Below are 21,828 nucleotides of genomic sequence, written 5' to 3'. Positions count from 1 at the left end.
ATCTTAACTCACTATTTTGGCAAATGCACGAGTCTGGAGTTCCTAGTTCTTCCACCTATGGCATGATACCCAACAGCACATTCCATATGTCATTCATCTTTCTGCAAAACAGCCTCTCTATCTAAAAAGCTATTAGAAATAACAAGATGTTTAATTACTTAGTGAGCATTTATTATGCAAAGCCACTGTGCTAAGTGATAGTCTTACATTAGATTCTTAAGAATGCCCCAATTTTAACAGGTAAGAAACATGTGACATTACAAATTACTAAAAGATTTGTACTTAATAATCTAAGGAGAGAAATACATGCTTTAAGACTAGGAATGATTGAAAATACCTGATAGTGCAGTCTAACCTTGAGATATTTTCTGGACATTATTTAGAGATCACATTTTACTTTTTCATGTTCTCTGACTGATGTGCAATTACTCTGCCTTTAGTAAAAGAATATAATAACTGCTCTTAAACTACTTCACAATTTATAGAAATGATTATAATATGCTAATTTCCCTATGAATTGTTAACTAAGTTCCCTATGAATGCGTGAGGTAGGCAGAATAATTTCATCCCCACAAAGATGACTACCCCCCAATCCTCAGAACCTATGAAGATGATAGCTTTCATCGCACTGTGGAATTAAGGTTCCAGATGGAATAAAGGAGGCCAACCAGCTGACCTTAAAACATGAAGATTAACTTGGATTATTTGAGTGAGCCCAGTATAATCTCAGATATCCCTAAACAGAAAACAGTGAGGTTGAAGAATCGTAACCAGAGAGATGGCACCTTGAGAAAGACTTGACAGGCCGTTGCTGGCTTTGAGTATAGAAGGGGATCATGAGTCAAGGAACTCGGGTGGCTCTAAGATGCTGGAAAAGGCAAGGAAGCAGATTCTCCCCTAGACCCTCCAGAAGGGACAATCCCTGCTAACACCTTAAGTACAGCCCAGTGAGGCCTATTTTGGACATCTGGCCTCCAAAACTGCAAAGTGAAAAATGTGTGTTGTTTTAAGCTATTAAGTTTGTGATAATTTGTTCAAGCAGCAATAGGAAGCTAATACAATGTTTTTTCCCCGTCTAACATTTATGGTTGAATTATGCAGTGTGCTCTAAAATATCAATGTTATTCAATATGTTATGAACTACTGTCCTAATTACATATTAAGCTAACCTATCAATCATATTTATTGTGTATTTTCTATAAAAGAAAAATAATAGCATAATATTATTGTGCAGAGAATACATTTCTGTTATTTTAAGCCATCAAGTTTGTGGTAATTTATCAGCAGCCATAGGGAACTAATATAGATGACAAGATAATTCAATGGAAAATAATAATAATAATATTTAAACTTACCTGGCTATTACTATCCACTATGCACCATTTTAAGTTATTTGTACCTGTAAACACAGTAACCCTCAGAGCACCATTTTGCTACCAATTTTTACACAGGTAGTAATGTTGTACCAGGTTATACAGACTTTCTAGCATAGTTAAATTTGCAGATACTTTTCAAATGGTATAATTTGGGCCTTTAAAAAAAGTCTTTTATTAAAATAGTATTATCTTAATTCCTATTATTAGCATTAGTTTGATGGACTATTTGCTCATTTGCTCTACTTCCATCACGATTCTATCTATCTATCTATCTATCTATCTATCTATCTATCTATCTATCTCAAGGAACAATGAAAACTCGTAAGTTACCATTTCTTTCCTCGGGTTAAAACAACATAAGATAACAAGAGAGGGAGAGGAAGAGTGCGAGATAGAAGAAAATTTAGAATTTGAAGCCAAAAGGAAGAGGTGGAAAATTAACTTACCACTGGTTCTCTAACAGGTTTGGGAAAACAAAACTGTCTGATCTTGAAGTTCTCGCTGTTAAGCACTAACTTTGAGGTCATTTTTATAACCCCACCCGCTGGGGCAACACCAGGGTGAGAGAAGTAGGACACAGGCGCCAGGCCCTAAGGGTAGCGGAGGAACATGGCCAGCTCATAGACACAGCCTCGCAGCAGCGGATGGGCACGTGGACTCCTGAAGCACCGGCGAAGAAGGACACGACACTTCCGGCGGCGCCTTGAGGGGCGTGCGCAAGCACTTCCGGGTTGTGCGTAGCCCCAGGCGCAACCCCCGTGCCGGCCTCGAGTTTGGTGGCGTGCGACGCACAGCGGGAATCGCTGTAGCCCTGCGCGATGGCGTCTCGGTACGACCGGGCCATCACTGTCTTCTCCCCAGACGGACACCTGTTCCAAGTGGAATATGCCCAGGAAGCGGTGAAGAAAGGATCCACAGCGGTGAGCTAGCAATTTCTTGACGGCCCCCTCCACCCCCCGCCCGTTGTCAGGTCCTTGTTACCCGCCTGCTCAGCCCACAGCTGAGGGGAACAGGAGACGAGTCTCCCACTTGTGAAAATTGCTTCCTTCAATTTTTTGAAGGAGATGCTGTTTCTGAAATTTGGCCTGGAAGGGGCGGAGTTAAGAGTTGGTAGATAAGTTTCTGTCGTGCAACTGCCTTTAACAATCGTCATAGCAGCTTAACTGGGAGTGTATGTATCTGTGTGTTGTAGCCTTGACTCCACAAGAGATATGAATGCTGTGTCTGACAGTAAGGAACCAAAACACTTCTTTTAGCCTCTGACAGCTTACCTGAATGCTGAATGCTGAATGCACACGGCCCACTTCCTCGGGATTTGGCAGACACACGGGAAAGTTTCTTCTTTGGGGAGCTGTTGTTTGATAACAGTTACAGTAAAATTAAAAATTGATCATGGCTGTTACTGAAATATGGTCTAAATTGATGTAAAAGTAAATCTTTGTTGAGGAAACAGTTGAAAATGCTAGTCCACTCAAACACTTCAACCTGTTAGAAATAATTGTCCAAAAATTTGCTCCCGAGTGTTTGGCCCCAAGAATCTTCACTCTTGCCACTTTCCACATCTTTTTCTTTGGTTTTTAAATAATACTGAAATTTCTTGAGAGCTTATATCCTCCTTTAAATATCCGCATTTCTGAAAAACTTTAAAATACTCAAGGGTAGTAGTAATACTCTTGCCAAATTTTAATTATATTCAATAATCTTAGTGATTTATAAAAGGAGAAAAATGATCTGAAGACCAAAGATCTATTACCCCAACCTTCCAAATTCTAGCCTTTGAATTCAGAAGAATCCGATTTTTTAAAAGCTTTCAAATTTCATGAGCATGTGTATTGTGCATCTTTGAAATTCAGACACTAGCTATGAGAATACACAGTTCATTTGTAAGACTGTATTTTCTCTTGCTTTTCATACCAACTTAGTTATGGAAGGAAATAATTCACTTTTATTATAAATCTATCAAATGTAAAGTGGTAAAAAAATTAGAAAGAACCTTACCATCATTTTTTAAAGTATTTTTCTATTTAATTGGACCCTCTAGTTTTACTTCTGTTTTGTAAGTAATTTTTTTTAGAATTGTAAATTTAAGAAAAGCCTGATGTAGCTTAAACCAAAAGGGTACCATTTTGATAAAAACAAAAAGTTATATAATCCCCAGCATGGCATGAAGCATATGGTTAGAAAATAATGCCCAAGTTTTAGAGCCTAAAATAAAGGGAGTAGTGGGAGAAGACTGAGGTGTAATAAGAAACCACATGGCTATTTACAATGTTTTAAGAATGCTATAGAACTGATTGATAGTTCCTTTGTAATGAGCTGTAAAAGGGTAAGGATATAAAAATACCTATAGTGGGCATTTTTAAAGATACATTGGAAGGGTGAGACAGTTTTGTCTCAGGATTCTGAAATTATAATTTGCATCTTTGTATGGAGTTATTCATTGTGTTTCCTGGAGGGTGCTATGACCTTTTACATGAGGTAAAGTTTATAATGACACTTGTTCATTAAAATATATCATGGAATGTTTGTCTAAGTGACAGTTGATATGATGAGTTATAAAGAAGCTGAGTTGGGCCAGTTTTAACCAGTATGTAGTGGCGATATTATAGTAATACAAAAAGTTATGTGAGCCACAATTAGAGGCCTTGGCTTCTGCTTTCTTCTTGATGATTATCTTACAGCATGAAGTGAGGCAAGAGGCCTGTTTTCTTTTTGCTTTAGTTCCCTTTTATTTAAGTGAAAAAGATGTTTGAATAACATTTTGGAGAGGTAATACTTTTCTTTTTAAGGAAGAAAAAAATACATCCTTCACAATATTCCCATGAAAAAGATAAGATTTATTATCATTCTTCACTCTGTCCTTTTCCTGACCCCAAACTGTTATTAGCTCCGTATTTTCTACTTTATCAAATCTCAGCTCCACAGTCTGGCCATCAAAGTCTTCCATGATCCACATCCACCCTCTTTAACTAAGGGGGCAGCTTCATGGTTTTACCAATATATGTTTGTGCCCCCTAAGGTAGGGAGAGGAGACAACATGTCTCTCTCACTCTCCATCTTACTTATCCTCTAAGACTGCACATTTCGCCCTCTTTGTGGAGCTGTCTGATCCCCTCCAGTCACTATGGATCTCTTTTTTCTAAATTTATCATCTCTACCACAGAGCAGTGGATAGTATTTACTGTTTGGCCTCATATTCTCTTTAACTTCAGATATGCTTAGTAGACTTCTCACACCAACTAGATAGTAGGATTTTGAGAATCTGGATGGTGTAATTCCTTTTGTATTTCTACTACGTGATACACTGTGGAGGGGCTAGGAAAGAAGTAAACTACCATTTAAGTAATACTTATTTTGTACTAAGTGTTTCATGTACCTTAGCTAAAGTTAAGAATGGTATTTAATCCCCTTTTTAATGATTCAGAAGCTTTCATAGCTTGGTGAAGGTACCCAGCTAGAAAGTGAAGGATCCCATATTCTCAGTTAAATTTTTCTCTCTGCTCTTTCCATTGCACCATGCAATTTATTCCAAAATATTCATATGTTAATTATCTATCCGTAACATAGATATCAAGACCAAGCAGGAAAAGACAACTACGGTGTACAAACTTGAAGGCATTCAGAATTGCTGAAGCAATGGAAAAGTGGGAAGAGTCAAAGCTAGAAACGGGAGCCAGATCATGGAATGCTTTTAAGGGAATAAGAGACCCTGAAGGGTTTTGATGTGGCTGTTGCTGTTTTCTCTTTCTAGTAACAGACTGTATCTGTCCCACCACAGAGGTACTCACATGACCAGGCAGAATCACTCATAGTTTCTGTCCTCCTGGACATAGTGATGAGCATGTGACCCAAACCTAGCCAATGTAAGTCCATCGTTAGGACTTTGCTAGCCAGAGATAGTGGTAGGTTTTTTCCTCTGGGAGAGTTGTTGGGATGTGAGTCTAAGGTTGCTGAAGGCTGTCTTTTTTCCTGTACAGATAAAGTCTCTCTGCGTTAAGAGAGCAGAAGGCCAGTGTGCAAAAGTAAATACTATAATACCTCAGTCCTTCTGTCCTAGGTCCAGCTCTGTGCTGTCTTGATTTGCCCAGTGAGAAATGTTCCCTACTAATACAAGTTTTAAGTAGAGGAATGACACATTCAGATTTTATTTTCTTTTTTCTTCATATTTTTATTTTTAAGAGATTTCTCAGACTGCATTGTGGTCAGTGGATTGGATGAAATCAAGAACTGGTAGCAGAGAGACCATACAGGAATCCCTGAAAGGGTGAGATTTAAATTGAGACCTGAAATAAAAAGAGACGCATTCCAGGCAGAGGGAATACAACATGTGAAGGCTCAGAGGACGGAAAGAGAAGTGTGTTTGAGAAAGCCTTGAAAGAAGGTAGTGTAGCTGGTGCATGATTAATAGCAATGGCATATTGGAGAAGTAGCCGGAGCTGGATCATGCCCAGCTCTACAGGCAAGACTAAGGAGTTTGAAAAAAGTTTCTAAGTGCAGTGGAAGGGTGTTCAACCAGAGGGTAATCTGACCCTATTGATGTTTTCCAATGCTCATGCTGACAGCTTTGTGGAGACTACGTGGGGTTACGAGGAGCAAGGAGGTTGTAGGAAGGAGGGTACGAGAGGTGGGGAGCAAGAGAAGAAACTGGAAAACCTATTAGGCTATGCAGTAGTCCAGGCAGGAGAATGTGGCTGCTTTTAATAGAGTGGTGGTAGGGGAAGGATGACAACCAGGTTTTCAGATTGAACGGTTGAATGGATGGTGATATATGTTATTCTGGCTACTGGTTTGTGATACTTTTAACAAGTTGTGAAATAGTCTTCACAAATGATCTTCCTGCTTTTCTAGTGTTATTTTTTAAATTTAGATATGAATGTTGAATTTTATCATGTCTTTGTAGTTTCATCATTTACTTTTTTTTCCTTTTTTAAAAAAAAATTCTTTTTGTTTGAGGAGGGAGTTAGGTTTAGTTATTTGTTTATTTATTTATTTATTTAATAGGGGTATTGGAGATTGAACCCAGGACCTCATGCCTGCTAAATGTGCACTCTACCACTGTGCTATACCCTTTCCCCCATCATTTACTTTTTATTTTTACTGTTTAATTGTTTCAGTTAGGACTATTTCAGTTGCAGGTATCAGAAATCCAACTCAAACTAATTTAAGCAAAAAAGCAAATCTATTGAACCGAGTGCCCAAAGGGAGCAGTGGTAAACCTTGCTTTTAGGTTCACCTGTGTGGCTGCTAGGGCATTAAATGTCAGCAGGACTGGTGTGTCTCTTGCTCCCTCTCCCTTTCTCTCCTCTCTCCCTTTCTACCTCTTGCTTCCTGTCCATATTACTTTCACCCTCAGACATGACATCTCTTAGTGGTGCCTCCTAAGTAGCTGGAGGCTCCAGGCTCCCAGCTCTAGCTACTACAGAAGGAATTATCTTGGCTCCAAACACTGCCAGTAAAACTTCAAGGATTTACCGTTTGGCTAGCCTGGGGGTTACATTACAGCCCCACCTAAAGACTGGTATTTCTCCAAGAACAATTGAAGTGCTGCTGTTATGGGAGGAAGGCCAAAAATAACAGATCTCCACTATCCAGTATATCCAATGTAAATAACATTTATATTAAAAGATTTACTTTTACTGATGTTCCTAAAATTCCTGGAATGAACCATACTGTTTATGGTATATTGTTGTTTTTCTGTACCTCTGGATTCTATTTATGAGTATCATTTTGAATTTTTGGCATTACGTTTCCTAAGTGAAAATTATTGGTACTTTTCACCAGATATTAACATTGTTACATAGCTTTCCCCAAAACAATTAGAAGCATTTCAATTTTGATCTGCCCCATAGAATGATTTAAATATCACAGAAGATTAGATTAATCCATGAACCTTCTAGGTCTGACACTTGCTTTTAAGGAATAGTTCTTTTCTGAAATTATCCCATATTTGTTAATGAGAGTGAGTCTTCTATCTTTTCTTGTGTAAGTATGGGCAGTTTAAAATTTTTCTGATCTGTCATCTTCTTCAGGCAGGTTTTCAAATTTATTAGAGTTAGAATTTTTAAATTCCTACTTTTTCACACTTACATATATTTATTTTATTCTTTCCCTCTCTTGGCTTTAGTAACTAAGATAACTGGTTTTAATCATTTCTTTAAAAATAAAAACTTGGTATTATTTACCAATTGTATTATTTTCCCCCTAACCATTAATTTCTGCTTTTGCCTTATTTTGCCCCTTAAGTTTAACATAATATTTTTATTCCTTTTTGACTTTCTTGAATGAATTCTTAATTTTATTTGTTTTATAAAGTGAGATTATGAATTCTCTTCTGAGCATAATTTTGTCCACATCCAAGAGACTTTGTTTTGTTTTGTTTTGCTTTGTTTTAGTGTGGGGTTTTTTTTTTGTATTTGTCTTATTGTATTTATTTTTTGAAGAGGAGGGTAATTAGGTTTATTTATTTATTTACTTTTTTTTTTTAACAGTCACTGGAGATTGTACCCAGGACCTCGTGCATGCTAAGCCTGCACTCTACCAATGAGCTATATCTTCCTCACATCAAGACACTTTGATATTAGGGTTTATTATAAACATTTTCTAAATAGTCTGTGTTAACAGTTTTATTTACTTTATCCAGTCAAAAATTGTTTAGATGAGAGTTATAAAAATTATTATGTTGTCTTGTGATCAGTGAATTTAATTTGATTTATTTCAATTTGGGGGAATACTGAGATTTTCTTTGAGTCCTAACATATGTTAAATTGTTATAATATCCCATGGCTTGATAGAAAGGCATATTCTCTGTAGGGCATAAAGTTCAACACGTGCTTATTAGGTAAGGATGGGATGTGGAGGGAGGGTTGCTGGTTTTAGACAGGATAGTAAGAGAAGGACTGTGGGATAAACTGACAGACTTGAAGTGAGGGAACAATAAGAGTAAAAGCCTTGATAAATTGTCTGTATTTTATTTAATTGAAGGATGTAATCCCAGGTCAAATTCTATATATTTAACTTGTTCTGTATTTTTACTTCAATAATACTAATTCAAGCACACCTTTTTGCCTACTTATGTTGTATAAAACTACTAATTTCACATTTAGTCACAAGGCAATCATAAAACACTAATGCCTCTCAAAGTAGTTAGATTACCATTTTATACAGAATTAAAATTCTCATAGATTTCTCTTGAACCCCTGAGAAAATAGTCAGATTCCCCCAGAGGTCCCTGTCTGAGAACTACTACTCTTATACATTATTCTTCAGACTTTTTCCTACTTCCTTCCCAAGGGGAGGAATGGAGGGAGGAGCAATAGTGATTCTTCTTGCCATACTCATGTTTGAGTTGAGGTTCTGTTTATCACTGATCTAGCACGAGGGCATTCAGTCTTTTCTCTTGGCTGTTTATGGCCCCTGATCCTCATCCCTCCAAACTGTGAGAAACATGAAAGAGCTTTCAGAAGTCTGTCTACTGACTTTCTGTACTACTTCTGCTACCACCAGTACTGGTACTGCCCGTTCTGCAAGGAAGCCGCGTGTATTCTCAGCATCTTCTTTCATTTTGGTTAAAATTGTTCTATATTTAGATAGTACTTCTTTAGCTGTATTGTATGAGATTAGGACACTTATGTAGCTTCAGTATTGGTCGTATCTTCTTCTAATTTGTATCTATTTGTCATCTTTGCTTTGAGTTTGGGGAATGGACTTCCAGTAAGCCTGTATGCATCTGTTTTCTTAGAAATCTGCTTTTCTCATTTTTATTGAAGGCTAAAGAAAAAGCCTTTTTTGTAAGCTGTGTGTTAGAATAATTTGATTTTTGTGTTAAAACTGACAACTCACTATTTTTTTAATGACATAACAGGTTGGAATTCGAGGCACTAATATAGTTGTGCTCGGCGTTGAAAAAAAATCTGTTGCCAAGCTTCAAGATGAAAGAACTGTGAGGAAAATTTGTGCCCTTGATGACCATGTCTGCATGGCTTTTGCAGGTATTTGCAACCTACAGTAATGATACAGAGTATCTTGGTGCAGTAGGGTAATGCATTTGGCCTCACGATAGCTATTATGCTATATCTGTATAACATATAGAGTTATACTGCATTGCTTATTAAACACAAATAGTATGCCTTATCTTTTCTGGGAAGTCACAGTTCTGTAAGCCAGGATTTCTGATAATGAGCTTTACTAAAACATAAATGTTAAAAGGTACATATTACCCTAATTATAACTTTCTCCCTGTTTTCTTTTTAACCTTTTTACTTTGAAATAATTATACTCAGAAAGTTACAAAAAAACACAGGGAAGTCCCCTTTACTTGTTAGCCAGTGACCTCCAATGGTAACATCTTTAAAAACCAGTAAGTTGAGATTGGCACAAACCACAGAGTTTATTCGGATTTCACCAGTTCTGCATGAATTGATTTGTGTGCACCTGTGTGAGAGTTTACGTTTAGTAGACTGATTGTGTACGTTCATGTAGCCATCACCAAAATTGAGATATGCAGCTTTTCAGTCACCACAAGGCTGCATCATGCTATTCCTCCTTCTTGTTTCTGACATCTGGCGACTACTAATCTATTCTCCATCTCTGTAACTTTGCATGAAAACGTTATATGAATAGAATCACAGGGCATATAACCTCTTCATATTGGTTTTTCTTGTTCAATATAATTCTCTTGCAGTCCATCAAAGTTACTGCATGTATCAGTAGTCCATTGTTATTTATTGCTGAATAGTATTCTGTGGTATGAGATATACCACATTTTGTTAACAACGCATCAGTTAAAGGATATTTGAATTGTTTCCAGTTTTTGCCTTTTATAGATAAAGCTGGTGTGAACATTTGTGTACAAATTTTTGTGTAAACGTAGGTTTTCATTTTTCTGGGAAAATGCTTGAGTACAATTTTTGGATCATATGATACTGCATGTTAAGTTTAATAAAAGAGTGCCAAATTTGTTCCAGAGAGGCTGTACGACTTTATATTCTTTCTAGCAATGAATGATTCATTTTCTCTGCATCCTTATTGATATTTGGTGTTGTTACTGTTTTTTATTTTAGACATTTGTTTACGTGTGTAGTGAAATCTCGTTGTGGGTTTAATTTGCATTTGTCTCATGGCTAATGATTTTGAACATATTTTCATGTGTTTATTTGCCTCTGTATAGCAAAATTTACAAGCCTTTAGCTACATGGACTAAGAGTAAAAGAAGACTCAGCTAAAATCAGACATGAAAAGGGGGACATTACTAATGATTTTACAGAAATAAAAAGGATTATAAGAAAGTATTATGAACAATCAGAGACCAGCAAATGAGATAAATGGATAAATTCCTTGAAATATACAGATTACTTGAAGTTACTCAAGAAGAAATAGAAAATCTCAACAGATATATGTTGAGTAAACAGTGAATCAGTAATCCAAAACCTCCCAGTAAAGAAGAGTTTAGGACCAGATATTTTTACTGGTAAATTTTACCAAACATTCAAAGAATTAGTACCAATACTTCTCAGACTCTTCCAAAAAATTGAAGAAAGAACACTTCCAACCTCATTCTGTGAGGCCAGCATTACCCTGATACTAAAACCAGACAAAGACACCACAAGAAAACTACAGATCAATATCCTTTATAAATATTGATATAAAAATCCTAAACAAAGAATACTAGTAAACCAAATTCAGTATATTAAAAGGATTATACATCGTGACCAAGTGGAATTTATTCCTGGAATGCAAAGATAGTTCAACATACGAAAATCTCCCAGCGTATATACCATGTTAATATTATGAGGAAAAACTACGTGGTCATCTCAGTTGATTCAGAAAAAAAAAATTTGACAAAATTCAACATCCTTTCATGATAAAAAAATACTCAACCAACTAGTTGTAGAAGGAAATTACCTCAACATAAGAAAGATCATATATGAAGAGTCCATAGCAAATAACAGTCATATTCAATGATGAAAGACTGAAAGCTTTTCCACTAACCTCAAGAATAAGAAAAGGATATCTGCTTTTCCACTTCTGTTTAGCATAGTAATGAAAGTTCTAGCCAGAGCAGTTAGGCAAGAAGGAAAAAAAAAAGGCATCCAAAGTGGAAAGAAAGAGGTAACATTATCTCTCTTCATATACAGCATGGTCCTGACTGTAGAAAATCCTAAAGATTCTACACAAAGCAAGTATTAGGGATAATAATTGAATCAAACAAAGTTGTGCAAAGTTTGTGCAAAATCAACACACAAAAATGTTGTGTTTTTATACTGAACAATCTGAAAAAGTAAATTAAGGGAAATGAGAAACTAGAAAGACTTGTCCCCTGAAAACTATAAAACATTGCTGAAAGAAATTAAGAAGACATATGTATGGAAAGACATTCCCTGTTCATGGATTAGAAGGCTTAATATTGTTAAGATACCAGTTCTACCCAAAGCAATCTACAGATTTAATGCAATCCCTGTCAAAATCTCTATTACTTTTTTTTGCAAAAATAGGAAAATCCATCCTAAAATTCATATGGAATCACAAGAAATCCTGAATTGCAAAAGCAGTCTTGAAAAAGACCAAATCTGGATAACTTACTCTTCCTGGTTTCAAAACTAACTACAAAGCTACTGTAATCAGAACTGTGTAGTAGTAACATAAAGAAACACACATAGACCAGTGGATTAGAACAGAGAGCCCAGAAATAATCCTTAAATATGTGGTCAATTTTTGACAGGGATACTGAAACATTCAATGGGGGCAAAGAAAATACTTTTCAACAAGTGGTGCTGGGGAAACTGGATATCCACATGCAAATGAATGAAGTAGAACCTTAACCTAATAACATGTGAAAATTAACTCAAAATGGATTAAAAACTTAAACATAAGACCTAAAACTTTAAAACTCTTAGAAGAAAACAAAGGGCAGGCAAAAGCTTCATGAGATTGGATTTGGCAGTGACTTCTTGGATAGGACACCAAAATCAGAGGATAAATAAATAAATAAATAAGTCTATCTCAAAATAAAAACTGTAATGCATCAAAGGACACAGTTAACAGGGTGAGAAGGCAATCCATGGAATGGGAGAAAATATTTGTAAAATCATCTGATAAAGGATTAATGGCCAGAATATATATATAAAGAACATTTAACAACAACAAAAAAGGAAACAACCCAATTCAAAAATAAGCAAAGACTTTAAATGGATGTTTTTCCAGAGAGGATATAAAAATGGTCAATAAGCAAATGAAAAGATGCTCAGCATCACTAATCATTAGGGAAATGCAAATCAAAACCACAATGAAATATCATGTCACACACATTAGGATGGCTATTAACAAAGAAACAAACAAAATAACAAGTACAGGCAAGAATGTGGAAAAATTTTAACCCTTGTGCACTGTTGGTGAGAATATAAAATGGAACAGTCCCCCTTTTTTTTTTTTGTACCAAGTATTATCATCAAACTCTGGAACAGTCACTTTTGAAAACAATATGGTAGTTCAATAAAAAATTAAACATAGAATTGCTGTATGATCCAGTAATACCACATCTGGATATAGACCCCAAAGAACTGAAAGCAGGGACTCAAACAGGTATTTGTACACCCATGTTATTCCATTAGCCAGCATTATTCACAGTAGCCAGAATATGGAAACAACCATCTCTGGTTGGATGGATGAACAACATGCGCTGTATACATACAATTGAATATAATTCAGCCTTTAAAAGTAAGGAAATTCTGACATACTGCAACATGAATTAACCTTAAAAGACACTATGCTAAGTAAAATAAGCAGTCACAATAGGACAATTACTGTTTGATTCCAGTTACATGAGATACCTAGAGTAGTCACATTTATAGGGACAGAAAGTATAATGGTGGTAGCCAGGGGCTGTGAGGGAGGGGGAATGGGAAGCTGCTGTTTAATGGCTTCAGAGTGTCAGTTTGGAAAGTTAAAAGTACTATAGATGGATGGTGGTGATTTCCCAAAAGTGTCAATGTACTTAATTCCACTGAACTTATACACTTAAAATGGTTAAAATGGTCAATTTTATGTTGCATGTATTTTATCATAATAAACAAGAGATTGTGACTGCAAAAGACTGATGGTTATGTGAGAAATGGCTGTGTCAGATTTTGTGAATGAATTTTTTGGGCAATGTAGTATTAAGAGTGGAGAAAGAAAATGGTGATGGAAAAGTCAAATACTAAAGAAGTCTTTAATAGAAGTGTTTGCAACCATCAAAATCTGTTAAGTTTTTGGTCAGTTTGTTTTTCTTTTGATATAAACACATTCTATCTCCTTTTAGAAGTGCTGAAAATTAATCACATGATATTTTGGTATGATAAAAGCAAGATGAAGTGGGTTTTTTTTTCTGTTTTAACATTCTTGATTTTCAAACTCTTAATCTTGGACAAAAAGCTGTGAAGTGACAGGTCATGGTTATATTGAATGCAGATTGAATTCAGTAGGTACATGTTTGATAATGAAGTTTCATAAGAAGAAATCCAGTTTACTTCATGTTTTGTTTTGTTTTGTTTTCCAGTTGGCGGTTGGGGGTAGGGGAATTAGGATTGGTGACATACATCCAGCAGCTTCATGGTTTAGATAATAAGTATATTGGGGGAAAAAAAGGTATATTGGTTCTGGAATCAGGATAGACTGTCAACCTTTGAACAGTCTGCTATTGACATCTTCTCAAAAATGTTTTTAAAAATATGACTGCAGAGGTTTTTTTTTATTTAATAAAACCTAGTAACCAAACCGACTACTATGAATTAAACCATTTTGATCTTTGGGAAATAATTCACTTAACATTAGTGTTTAAACATTATTCTTTAAAACCATTTTCTTTACGAAGTAAATAATGGATCAAATGAAGGAAACAAATCGAGTTAGGATGAGTAGTGCTCTATTTTACAAATTGTTTTTAAGAGATATATATTGGGAAAAACAAAGGATGTTGTAAGACAGATATCATGGTGGCCAAAATCCTTTTGACAAGGAAAAAAAGTCATCCTTTTTCTATAATGTTTCAACTACTTTTATAGGACTGACTGCTGATGCTCGAGTAGTAATAAATAGAGCCCGTGTGGAGTGTCAGAGTCATAAGCTTACAGTTGAGGACCCCGTCACTGTAGAATATATAACTCGCTTCATAGCAACCTTAAAACAGGTAAGCCAGTATTCCAAAAGATTTCTTCACGTTTTCTCCTTTTCCATCATTATGGGTCCTGTCATGTGAATATTACGGTCACTCCAACCGTTTAGTCTTTTAAATCTACTAAATCTCTTGTTCTTTCTCACACTTACTTCATACTCACGTTCTTATTCCAATGGAATCGATTGATTTTATCACTAGAAATCTCAGTCATTATCAGTTCTAGTAATTATATTAAATTTTTAAAAAGCATAAAGTCTAACCTTTAAGGACATTTCTACACTTCTGGAGATACAGTAGTGAGAAACATTTTTTAATGTTTAATATCTGTGATTCTTTCAGTTACAAAGCTAAGCACAACTAATGAGGTTTAGGTATGACTTCTGAATCCATGTGTAGCTACGTGATTTGATATTAAATATAATCATGATGCGTACAAGTATTTTTCATTTATTATTATTTTCTATATTCTTTATATATATTAACATAGTCCTTGTACTTACCATTCTTACTATGTAACTATTTCTTGTTGCTATCTGGTAATTATTTAGATTGTTTCCAGTTTCTTTCATTATCCCTTCTCTTTCTCTTTCTCCCTCTCTCTCTCTCTCTCTCTCAATTTATTACTTTTAATAACATTACTGTGTCTTTGTCACAGCTTTCATTTTTCTTTTTAAAATTATATTGTTAAATTCATTTTCAGTATGGGAGTAGTAGATTAGAAATTGTAATTAGTTTTAAGACTCTTGTTATATGTGGCTAAATTGCTTTCTAAAAAGATTGAACGAATTTTTATTGTGCAACTAGCAATGCATAAATGCATCCCTGAAGAATCATGAGCATTGGGTTTTTCATTTTTCTTTTATTTTGCAAATAAGTGTAACAGAGTACTATAATAGTTGTTTTAATTTGTATTTTATAATTAGTGGTGAGGTCGATTTTTTTTCCACATGTTGGTTTGCTATTTTCATTTCTCTTAGTGTAAACTATCTTTCCTTTTGACAGTCACTCTGGTGGTTAAGAATGTGCCCCCAGGAGCCAGAATTTTGGGGTCTGAATCCTAACTTTGCTAATTCTTATTTTAGTGCATTAGGCAAACTGTTTAGTGTGTTTTGTGCCTTAATGTTTTTATTCATAAAATGAACATTACAGTAATGTTTATTGAGTTGCAGTATGGATTAAATGATTTAGTTCATTTAAAGGATTTGGAATACTTTCTGGCATAGATTTTACCCTTTGTCTATGTAGAGGTTTTTTATAGATTCTATATATTCTAGATATTAAAGCTTTAGGTTACATACTTATAAGAAAGTATCCTATTTTTTAGTTTAATTTATGTTGCAAGAAAGTTCAACATTTTTATGTTGTTCTACTTTTCGTTTTTATTTGCTTTGATTTTCCCAGTCATTAAAAAGTTACCCACCAAAAAACAAGGTGCAGAGCACTGTGTATACAAGGTTCCCAATTGTGGTTTTTATATTTTCTTTTGGAAATATAAAAGCTATTATGTGTAGAACTTTAATTGAAATATACATTATAAATCTGTAACAGTAGGGTTGCCACTGGGGAAGGACCTGAGCCTCTGGGACAAAAGAGAATTATCTTTCATGTACACCTTTTGTACTTTTAAATTATTTTAAGCTTGTACATGTATTACCTTTTCATTAGAAAAAGTGGTTAAGCAAGTAAAGTAAAAATATCTCTTCCCTAAGGTATAGTTACAAAACATCTACTTCATATCTAAGTATGAACTAGTAACATTAGGAAATACAGAGAAATTAAGACAGACCCTATTCTTTAAGACTTTATGTTATAGCCCAGCTGGCATTCAAAATTTAAAGTGGCTTGTAAAATACATATAATAAAATTAAAATTAAAAAATAGATTGTTACATAGACAAATCCAAGAAGACAGAGAGTATAAAGTTGTCTCAAGCCACAGACTTGTATACGGTTCCTACAGCTGCCTACAAATGCAGTCCTGAGTTTTCTGCCAGGGCTGACTCTTTGCACAACTTCTAGGGGCACTAGTCTCATAATTAGTGTGAATTCTTCTCCCTGGACCACAAATCTAGGAAGTTCCTGGCACTAAAGAAAGAAATACAATTAGTTTCCAGTGCCCCATTGTCAGTGAGGGAAAAACATGCTTTTTCTTCAAAAGAAACAACAATTTCCTTGTCGTAGGACTGAAGGAATGTCTTGGTTGGGTTTTTATGTGAAGGTAACTTAGTATATAATGAACAGAATATACTTGATAATAATATTGTCAAGTAAGAATATTTGATGATCATAGTAACAAAGTGTCCCTCAAAGTAAACCAAGGACAGGCTTCCAAGGCACCGCTCATTGAAATCAGCTTTACTGGGATCCAGAATGGTGTGACGTACACAGTTCTCTGCTATAACAAAAAGATCAGCCTAGTTATGATACCAAAATGTACATAAGGCAACAAGAAAACAAATTTAAGACCATGTATAAGCAAACTTACGATTGTATTTTACATACTGTGTACATTAACTTCTTAAAAATTTCATTATGGATTGAAGTTAGTCCAGAAAAGATCAGGAAGAAGATCTTGAAGTTATAGAGAATACGAATTGATAAAGAAGATTATTTTGCCAGGAATACTTTACTTATTGTTAGAATTTGTTACTTGATAAATAATAGTGTTATCCTTTCTTTGGGCTCATAGAAAGTAGTTATGAAAACATTTTATTTTTCAGAAATACACTCAGAGCAATGGACGAAGACCTTTTGGTATTTCTGCCTTAATCGTAGGTTTTGATGATGATGGTATCCCAAGACTGTATCAGACTGATCCCTCTGGTACTTACCATGCTTGGAAGGTGAGTCATGAATTTGTTAATATATTATAGAAGTTGAGTAAATGTACTCAGTGTAAATGCTCTATCACTTTCAGGGACGTGATAAAAAGATGGTGATGTATTAAAATATTGATGGTGGTATAAACTTTAACGATTTATCTAGTCAGAAACTATGATGGTTTTTGATGTTAGAGAAACATTTTTTATTAATTACAGCATCTTTTCCTCACTTTTGAAAAATGTGACAAACCTAAATGTGTATAAATGGCCAAGTAATGTAAATGCTCAGTTTCTATTCGTTGTTCATTCTTCTGTGTTAGTATTGCACATATGGATGCCTGCTTTGAGTAAAAATTGTCTTTTTGCTCTTAATAAAGAATTAAATGAACTTTTATGGGGGAGGATATAGTTCAAGTGGTAGAGCACATGCTTAGCATGCACAAGATCCTGGATTCAATCCCCAGTACCTCCTCTAAAAGTTAAAATAAATAAACCTAATTACATCCCTCCCTCCAAAAAAGAAAAAAAAATAGAATTAAATGAACTTTTAAACCCCATACTGAAATCTTTAATGCATCCTCTACTCTAGGAGAATCAAAGCACCCCAAACTGTGAATCTGTACTTAGGTGTTAGTGTATTACAATTGTATCCACCTAATTCCTGGAATATAGTTTGTTTTCTGGATAAGTTGTTATTCTTATTTCAATACCCAACTACTAACTTTGTTTAATGGTGCACTCAAATCTAATACAAAATTCTAGGGTCTAGGGAAACTAGTGGCAGTTTCCAGAAGTGAAATTTTGTATATTCTCATACATAAGAATAAAATTACACTATAGAACCTAAGTGATTTTGACTTTATTTAAAGTTTAAATACTCAGGCTTTAAATAACTTTATGAAATTTATTTTACTATTATTAAGAGCCAAATAAATTAATGGGAAATACTGCCTTTATCTTTAAGTCTCTATTAACTAAAGGATTTGATTTGAGCCGACTATATTCAAAAGATGCTGTTTTATGGACCAATTAACCAGGCCAATAAAAAAGTGGATTAAACTGCCCAGAAATATGAATACTTGTGTTATTAGCTACACAACTTAGAAAGCTGCCTGGACAATCTAAGTGCTAACCAGAAGCTATTAATTTACCTGATGCAAATACCAGACTTTTTTTCTGCCAGTTGGAAATCTTTTATAGGTACTAGATTTCTTGTGCCTCCCGAATCCCTAAACAAAGCAAGTTATTACACTCAGTCTTTCTCTAAATATTTTTAAGTCTGTCATCTTCTATTTGCATTTATCATTAATGTTGTGACCTTTCATTTCAATGTCATAACCCAGTTCAAGTTTATGTAATTTTCCATTTTAATTTGGTTGCTCCCTGGAGGTTATACAGAAAACCATTTCCTTTTTATTTCAAAGTCAGTTAGTTAGGTAAATCATGGTACTTTTTAATTGTTGGGGATTTCATTTATCATCTAGGTCTGAAAGTATGCTTTGCTGTGGTGTGGTATGACATGTGGTGGAGGTAAGGAGGGTATGAATGGCGTGCGCATGTGCAGACACACATGTATGCTCTATTATCATTTTAGTAATACTACATATTGTACTTTCTAATAAGATTTTGCTAAGAAATATTGGAGTAAACTAACCCTCTAAACTTAGTAACCATAAATTTGTTCATATTGCAGTGATATTAATAATTGTCTTCTATTTTTCAAGGCAAATGCAATAGGTCGAAGTGCTAAAACTGTCCGAGAATTTCTAGAAAAGAATTACACAGAAGATGCTATAGCAAATGACAATGAAGCTATCAAATTAGCAATACGAGCTTTGCTAGAAGTAAGTGATCTAATAAAGGATATTCAGAAAAACGTGGGTTTTTTAATTCATTCAGTTGCTTATTAGAACACAGAATTTCCTGAAGTAATTCTGATATTGCATTTGTTCTACATTAGGTTGTCCAGTCTGGTGGAAAAAACATTGAACTTGCTATAATAAGAAGAAACCAACCTTTGAAGGTAAGTCATTAACCTAACAAGAAAAAAAAGTCTGTAGTATAAGGTGACAAAAGTTAATGTGTTGACATCTGTGAATCTTCATCATAAGCCTGAAACATACATTAGCTCCATTGACACTATGATGACTTCTGTTTTGTTTCTATAGGCTAATATTCACTAATTTGTGTGTGCTTATTGCAAGCAGTTATCTATCCCTAGCCCTTTGTAAAGACCTAGAGGTACTGAGATCTCTGTATAGGTCGACCCCATTTAGTATAGTTGTTATAAGTAGGAACCCCTGCTGAGTTAGTCCTATGCAGGGTCAGTGTAGCATATGCCCTATGGAGAGTCATTCTAGCACAATGTAGAGAACAGTTACTCTTCTGTCTTTTTAGATCTTCTGAAATCAAGATACGCTTCCAGCCAGTGTCATTCAGCTGCTATTTATATAATTGTTGGCCCTCCAGGCTTCTAATATGATGTTATCCTTCATTATGTCAAAATGAAGCACTCTTTCTTGATTGCCTACTGGTTTTATCTTTTTTTTCTACTTTTCACTTTTGAGTGCCTTTGAGCTTCTGCAAGACTTACATTTTAATACCTAGTGTGATGATCTTTCCATATTTTTTATGGCAGGTCTAGCGTTATTGTTTGTACACCCCTTTTCAACCATTATGGGTTAAAACCACTGGACCACAAAATTAATCGTTCAGAACAATGTGATAAATTGTTCCAAACATTGTGATAGAGGACTCATTGGTAAAGAGCACTTGAAATGTGGTTCACTGTCACTCATTAGGGAGAGCTGCACACTGTGGTTTGCCAGCTAGCTCTCTTTAGCTGAGAGTGTACAAAAGCACTTGCATGGGAAACTGAAAAGTGCACTAAAAAAGTGTTGTTTTATGTATACCTTTTCTTTGTTTTACAGAAAATATTTCAAGGGAAAATAGTGTTAAAATCAGTGCTGTGTGGAGCAGTGAAGTTTTTCCCTTTGCTTTTGTTTTTTGGCAGTATTGCTGTTGTTGTCATTATTGTTTTGACACCAGTGGATGAGGACACACGGACAAGCAGGAGCAAAATTTCAATGAATAAAAGAAATGTGGACAGGGTGGTTGGGTCTGCGCCTGTATGGCTCCACATAAATAACCAGGGTGCTGAGCAGAGGATGGAGATGGGATCGGGGCTGGGCTCTCACCCCTGCTGCCACAGACAGGGACAGATGTGCCAACACCGCAGGTACACAGAACCACTGAGTCCAGAGCCACCTCTCCAGCCCCATCACATACATATGTAGACAGCTGCATAGACACACACAACACAGATATACACATATTTTTACTTATGAGTAGTAGGATGGTAAATACGCAGCGGAGTTACACTACCCTTCCACATGATACTTCAGAATAGGCTGTGTGGTGAATAGGGCATGGGTTTTGGAATTGGATAGACCTGGGCTTAACTTCAGCAGATAAATTTGTTTAACAGTATGACCTTGAGCAGGTTGCTCCCATCTTTAATTTTAAATAAAATAAAATGGATTTAAATAATATAAAAGCTGTTTGTGCTTTCTACTTAGTGAGGGAGTTGTAAACAAGGCACAGTGTAAATCATCATTTTCCTACTTCTTCGGCTAGTCTATGAGCTGATAAAATAGACAGACCCTATCAAGAACCACACAGTAGGGTAGAGGTAGGAGTTCAGTAATGAGTTGTTTCCTCATAAATAGAATAAGCCTGGCGTTAAAATGTTTTCAGAGTTATGTGAACATATAGGGTATGTAATGCAGTATTACATTGGCCCTGCTTCTGTTTTAGCACAATGGTAGTGGAAATGTCATAGAGTTCTGGTTTTGTCCGTAATTGTTACAAGTATGTTGCTTTTGAACCTTCTGAAATATTTCATTATATATTTGAAGTTATAAGATACAAAGTTACAAATTGAAAATATAAATGTATAAAATACAATTGGATTCCTTTCACATTCTAAATATTTAGAGATTATTGCTGTAATTGAAATTTGCTTTTTAAAATTTTTTTCTCTTTTCAGATGTTTAGTGCCAAAGAAATTGAATTACAGGTAAATGAAATAGAAAAGGAAAAGGAAGAAGCAGAGAGGAAGAAATCAAAGAAGACTGTTTAATTCTTTGGATAAGCAGTGGGAATTTTAATGTTTTGTTGTACTCCTTAGAATTATTTAGTGAAATTTTACAGCAAATAAGTTGATTTGCAACATAACATTTAGTAGTTATGTGTTGTTTTGAGAATTTTAGATTTGTAGCTTTCTTCAGTCTGTTACATGGACAAATTTACATTAGTGTGAAGATTTTCTTTGAAAAAAAGAGTTCAGAAATTGTTGAAAGCAGTCATAATTTTACATAGGCCTGAGATTATACTTTATAACTTACCCAGCATGTTACTTTTTTCATATGTGCAAGCTTAAATTTAAAAAATTAATAATTTGGTGCCATTTGAGTGTTGAC

At 35.0% G+C, this 21,828-nt stretch overlaps 1 protein-coding gene across 3 annotated transcripts; it reads left to right on the top strand.

Annotated features, from left to right (window-relative positions):
• The first annotated feature begins 2,129 nt into the window (after positions 1 to 2,129).
• On the top strand, positions 2,130 to 21,488 carry PSMA8 (proteasome 20S subunit alpha 8). Of its 3 annotated transcripts, none has more exons than XM_064481692.1 (7): positions 2,130 to 2,296; positions 9,238 to 9,250; positions 14,414 to 14,538; positions 17,246 to 17,368; positions 19,072 to 19,191; positions 19,308 to 19,370; positions 21,396 to 21,488. In XM_064481692.1, exons 1-7 carry the CDS (start codon positions 2,195 to 2,197, stop codon positions 21,486 to 21,488), a joined length of 639 nt encoding a protein of 212 aa, XP_064337762.1. In that variant the 5' UTR covers positions 2,130 to 2,194. The 3 variants fall into 3 exon arrangements, with proteins under 3 accessions (XP_064337762.1, XP_064337761.1, XP_010975419.1); XM_064481691.1 differs by having other exon boundaries at positions 9,238 to 9,362; positions 14,394 to 14,538; XM_010977117.3 differs by having other exon boundaries at positions 9,238 to 9,364.
• Positions 21,489 to 21,828: the final 340 nt, after the last annotated feature.

This window comes from Camelus dromedarius, chromosome 32 (genome assembly GCF_036321535.1).
Source record: "Camelus dromedarius isolate mCamDro1 chromosome 32, mCamDro1.pat, whole genome shotgun sequence".
Taxonomy (NCBI): domain Eukaryota; kingdom Metazoa; phylum Chordata; class Mammalia; order Artiodactyla; family Camelidae; genus Camelus; species Camelus dromedarius.
The sequence above is the reverse complement of the archived record's forward strand: the minus strand, read 5'-3'. Positions and strand labels throughout refer to the sequence as shown.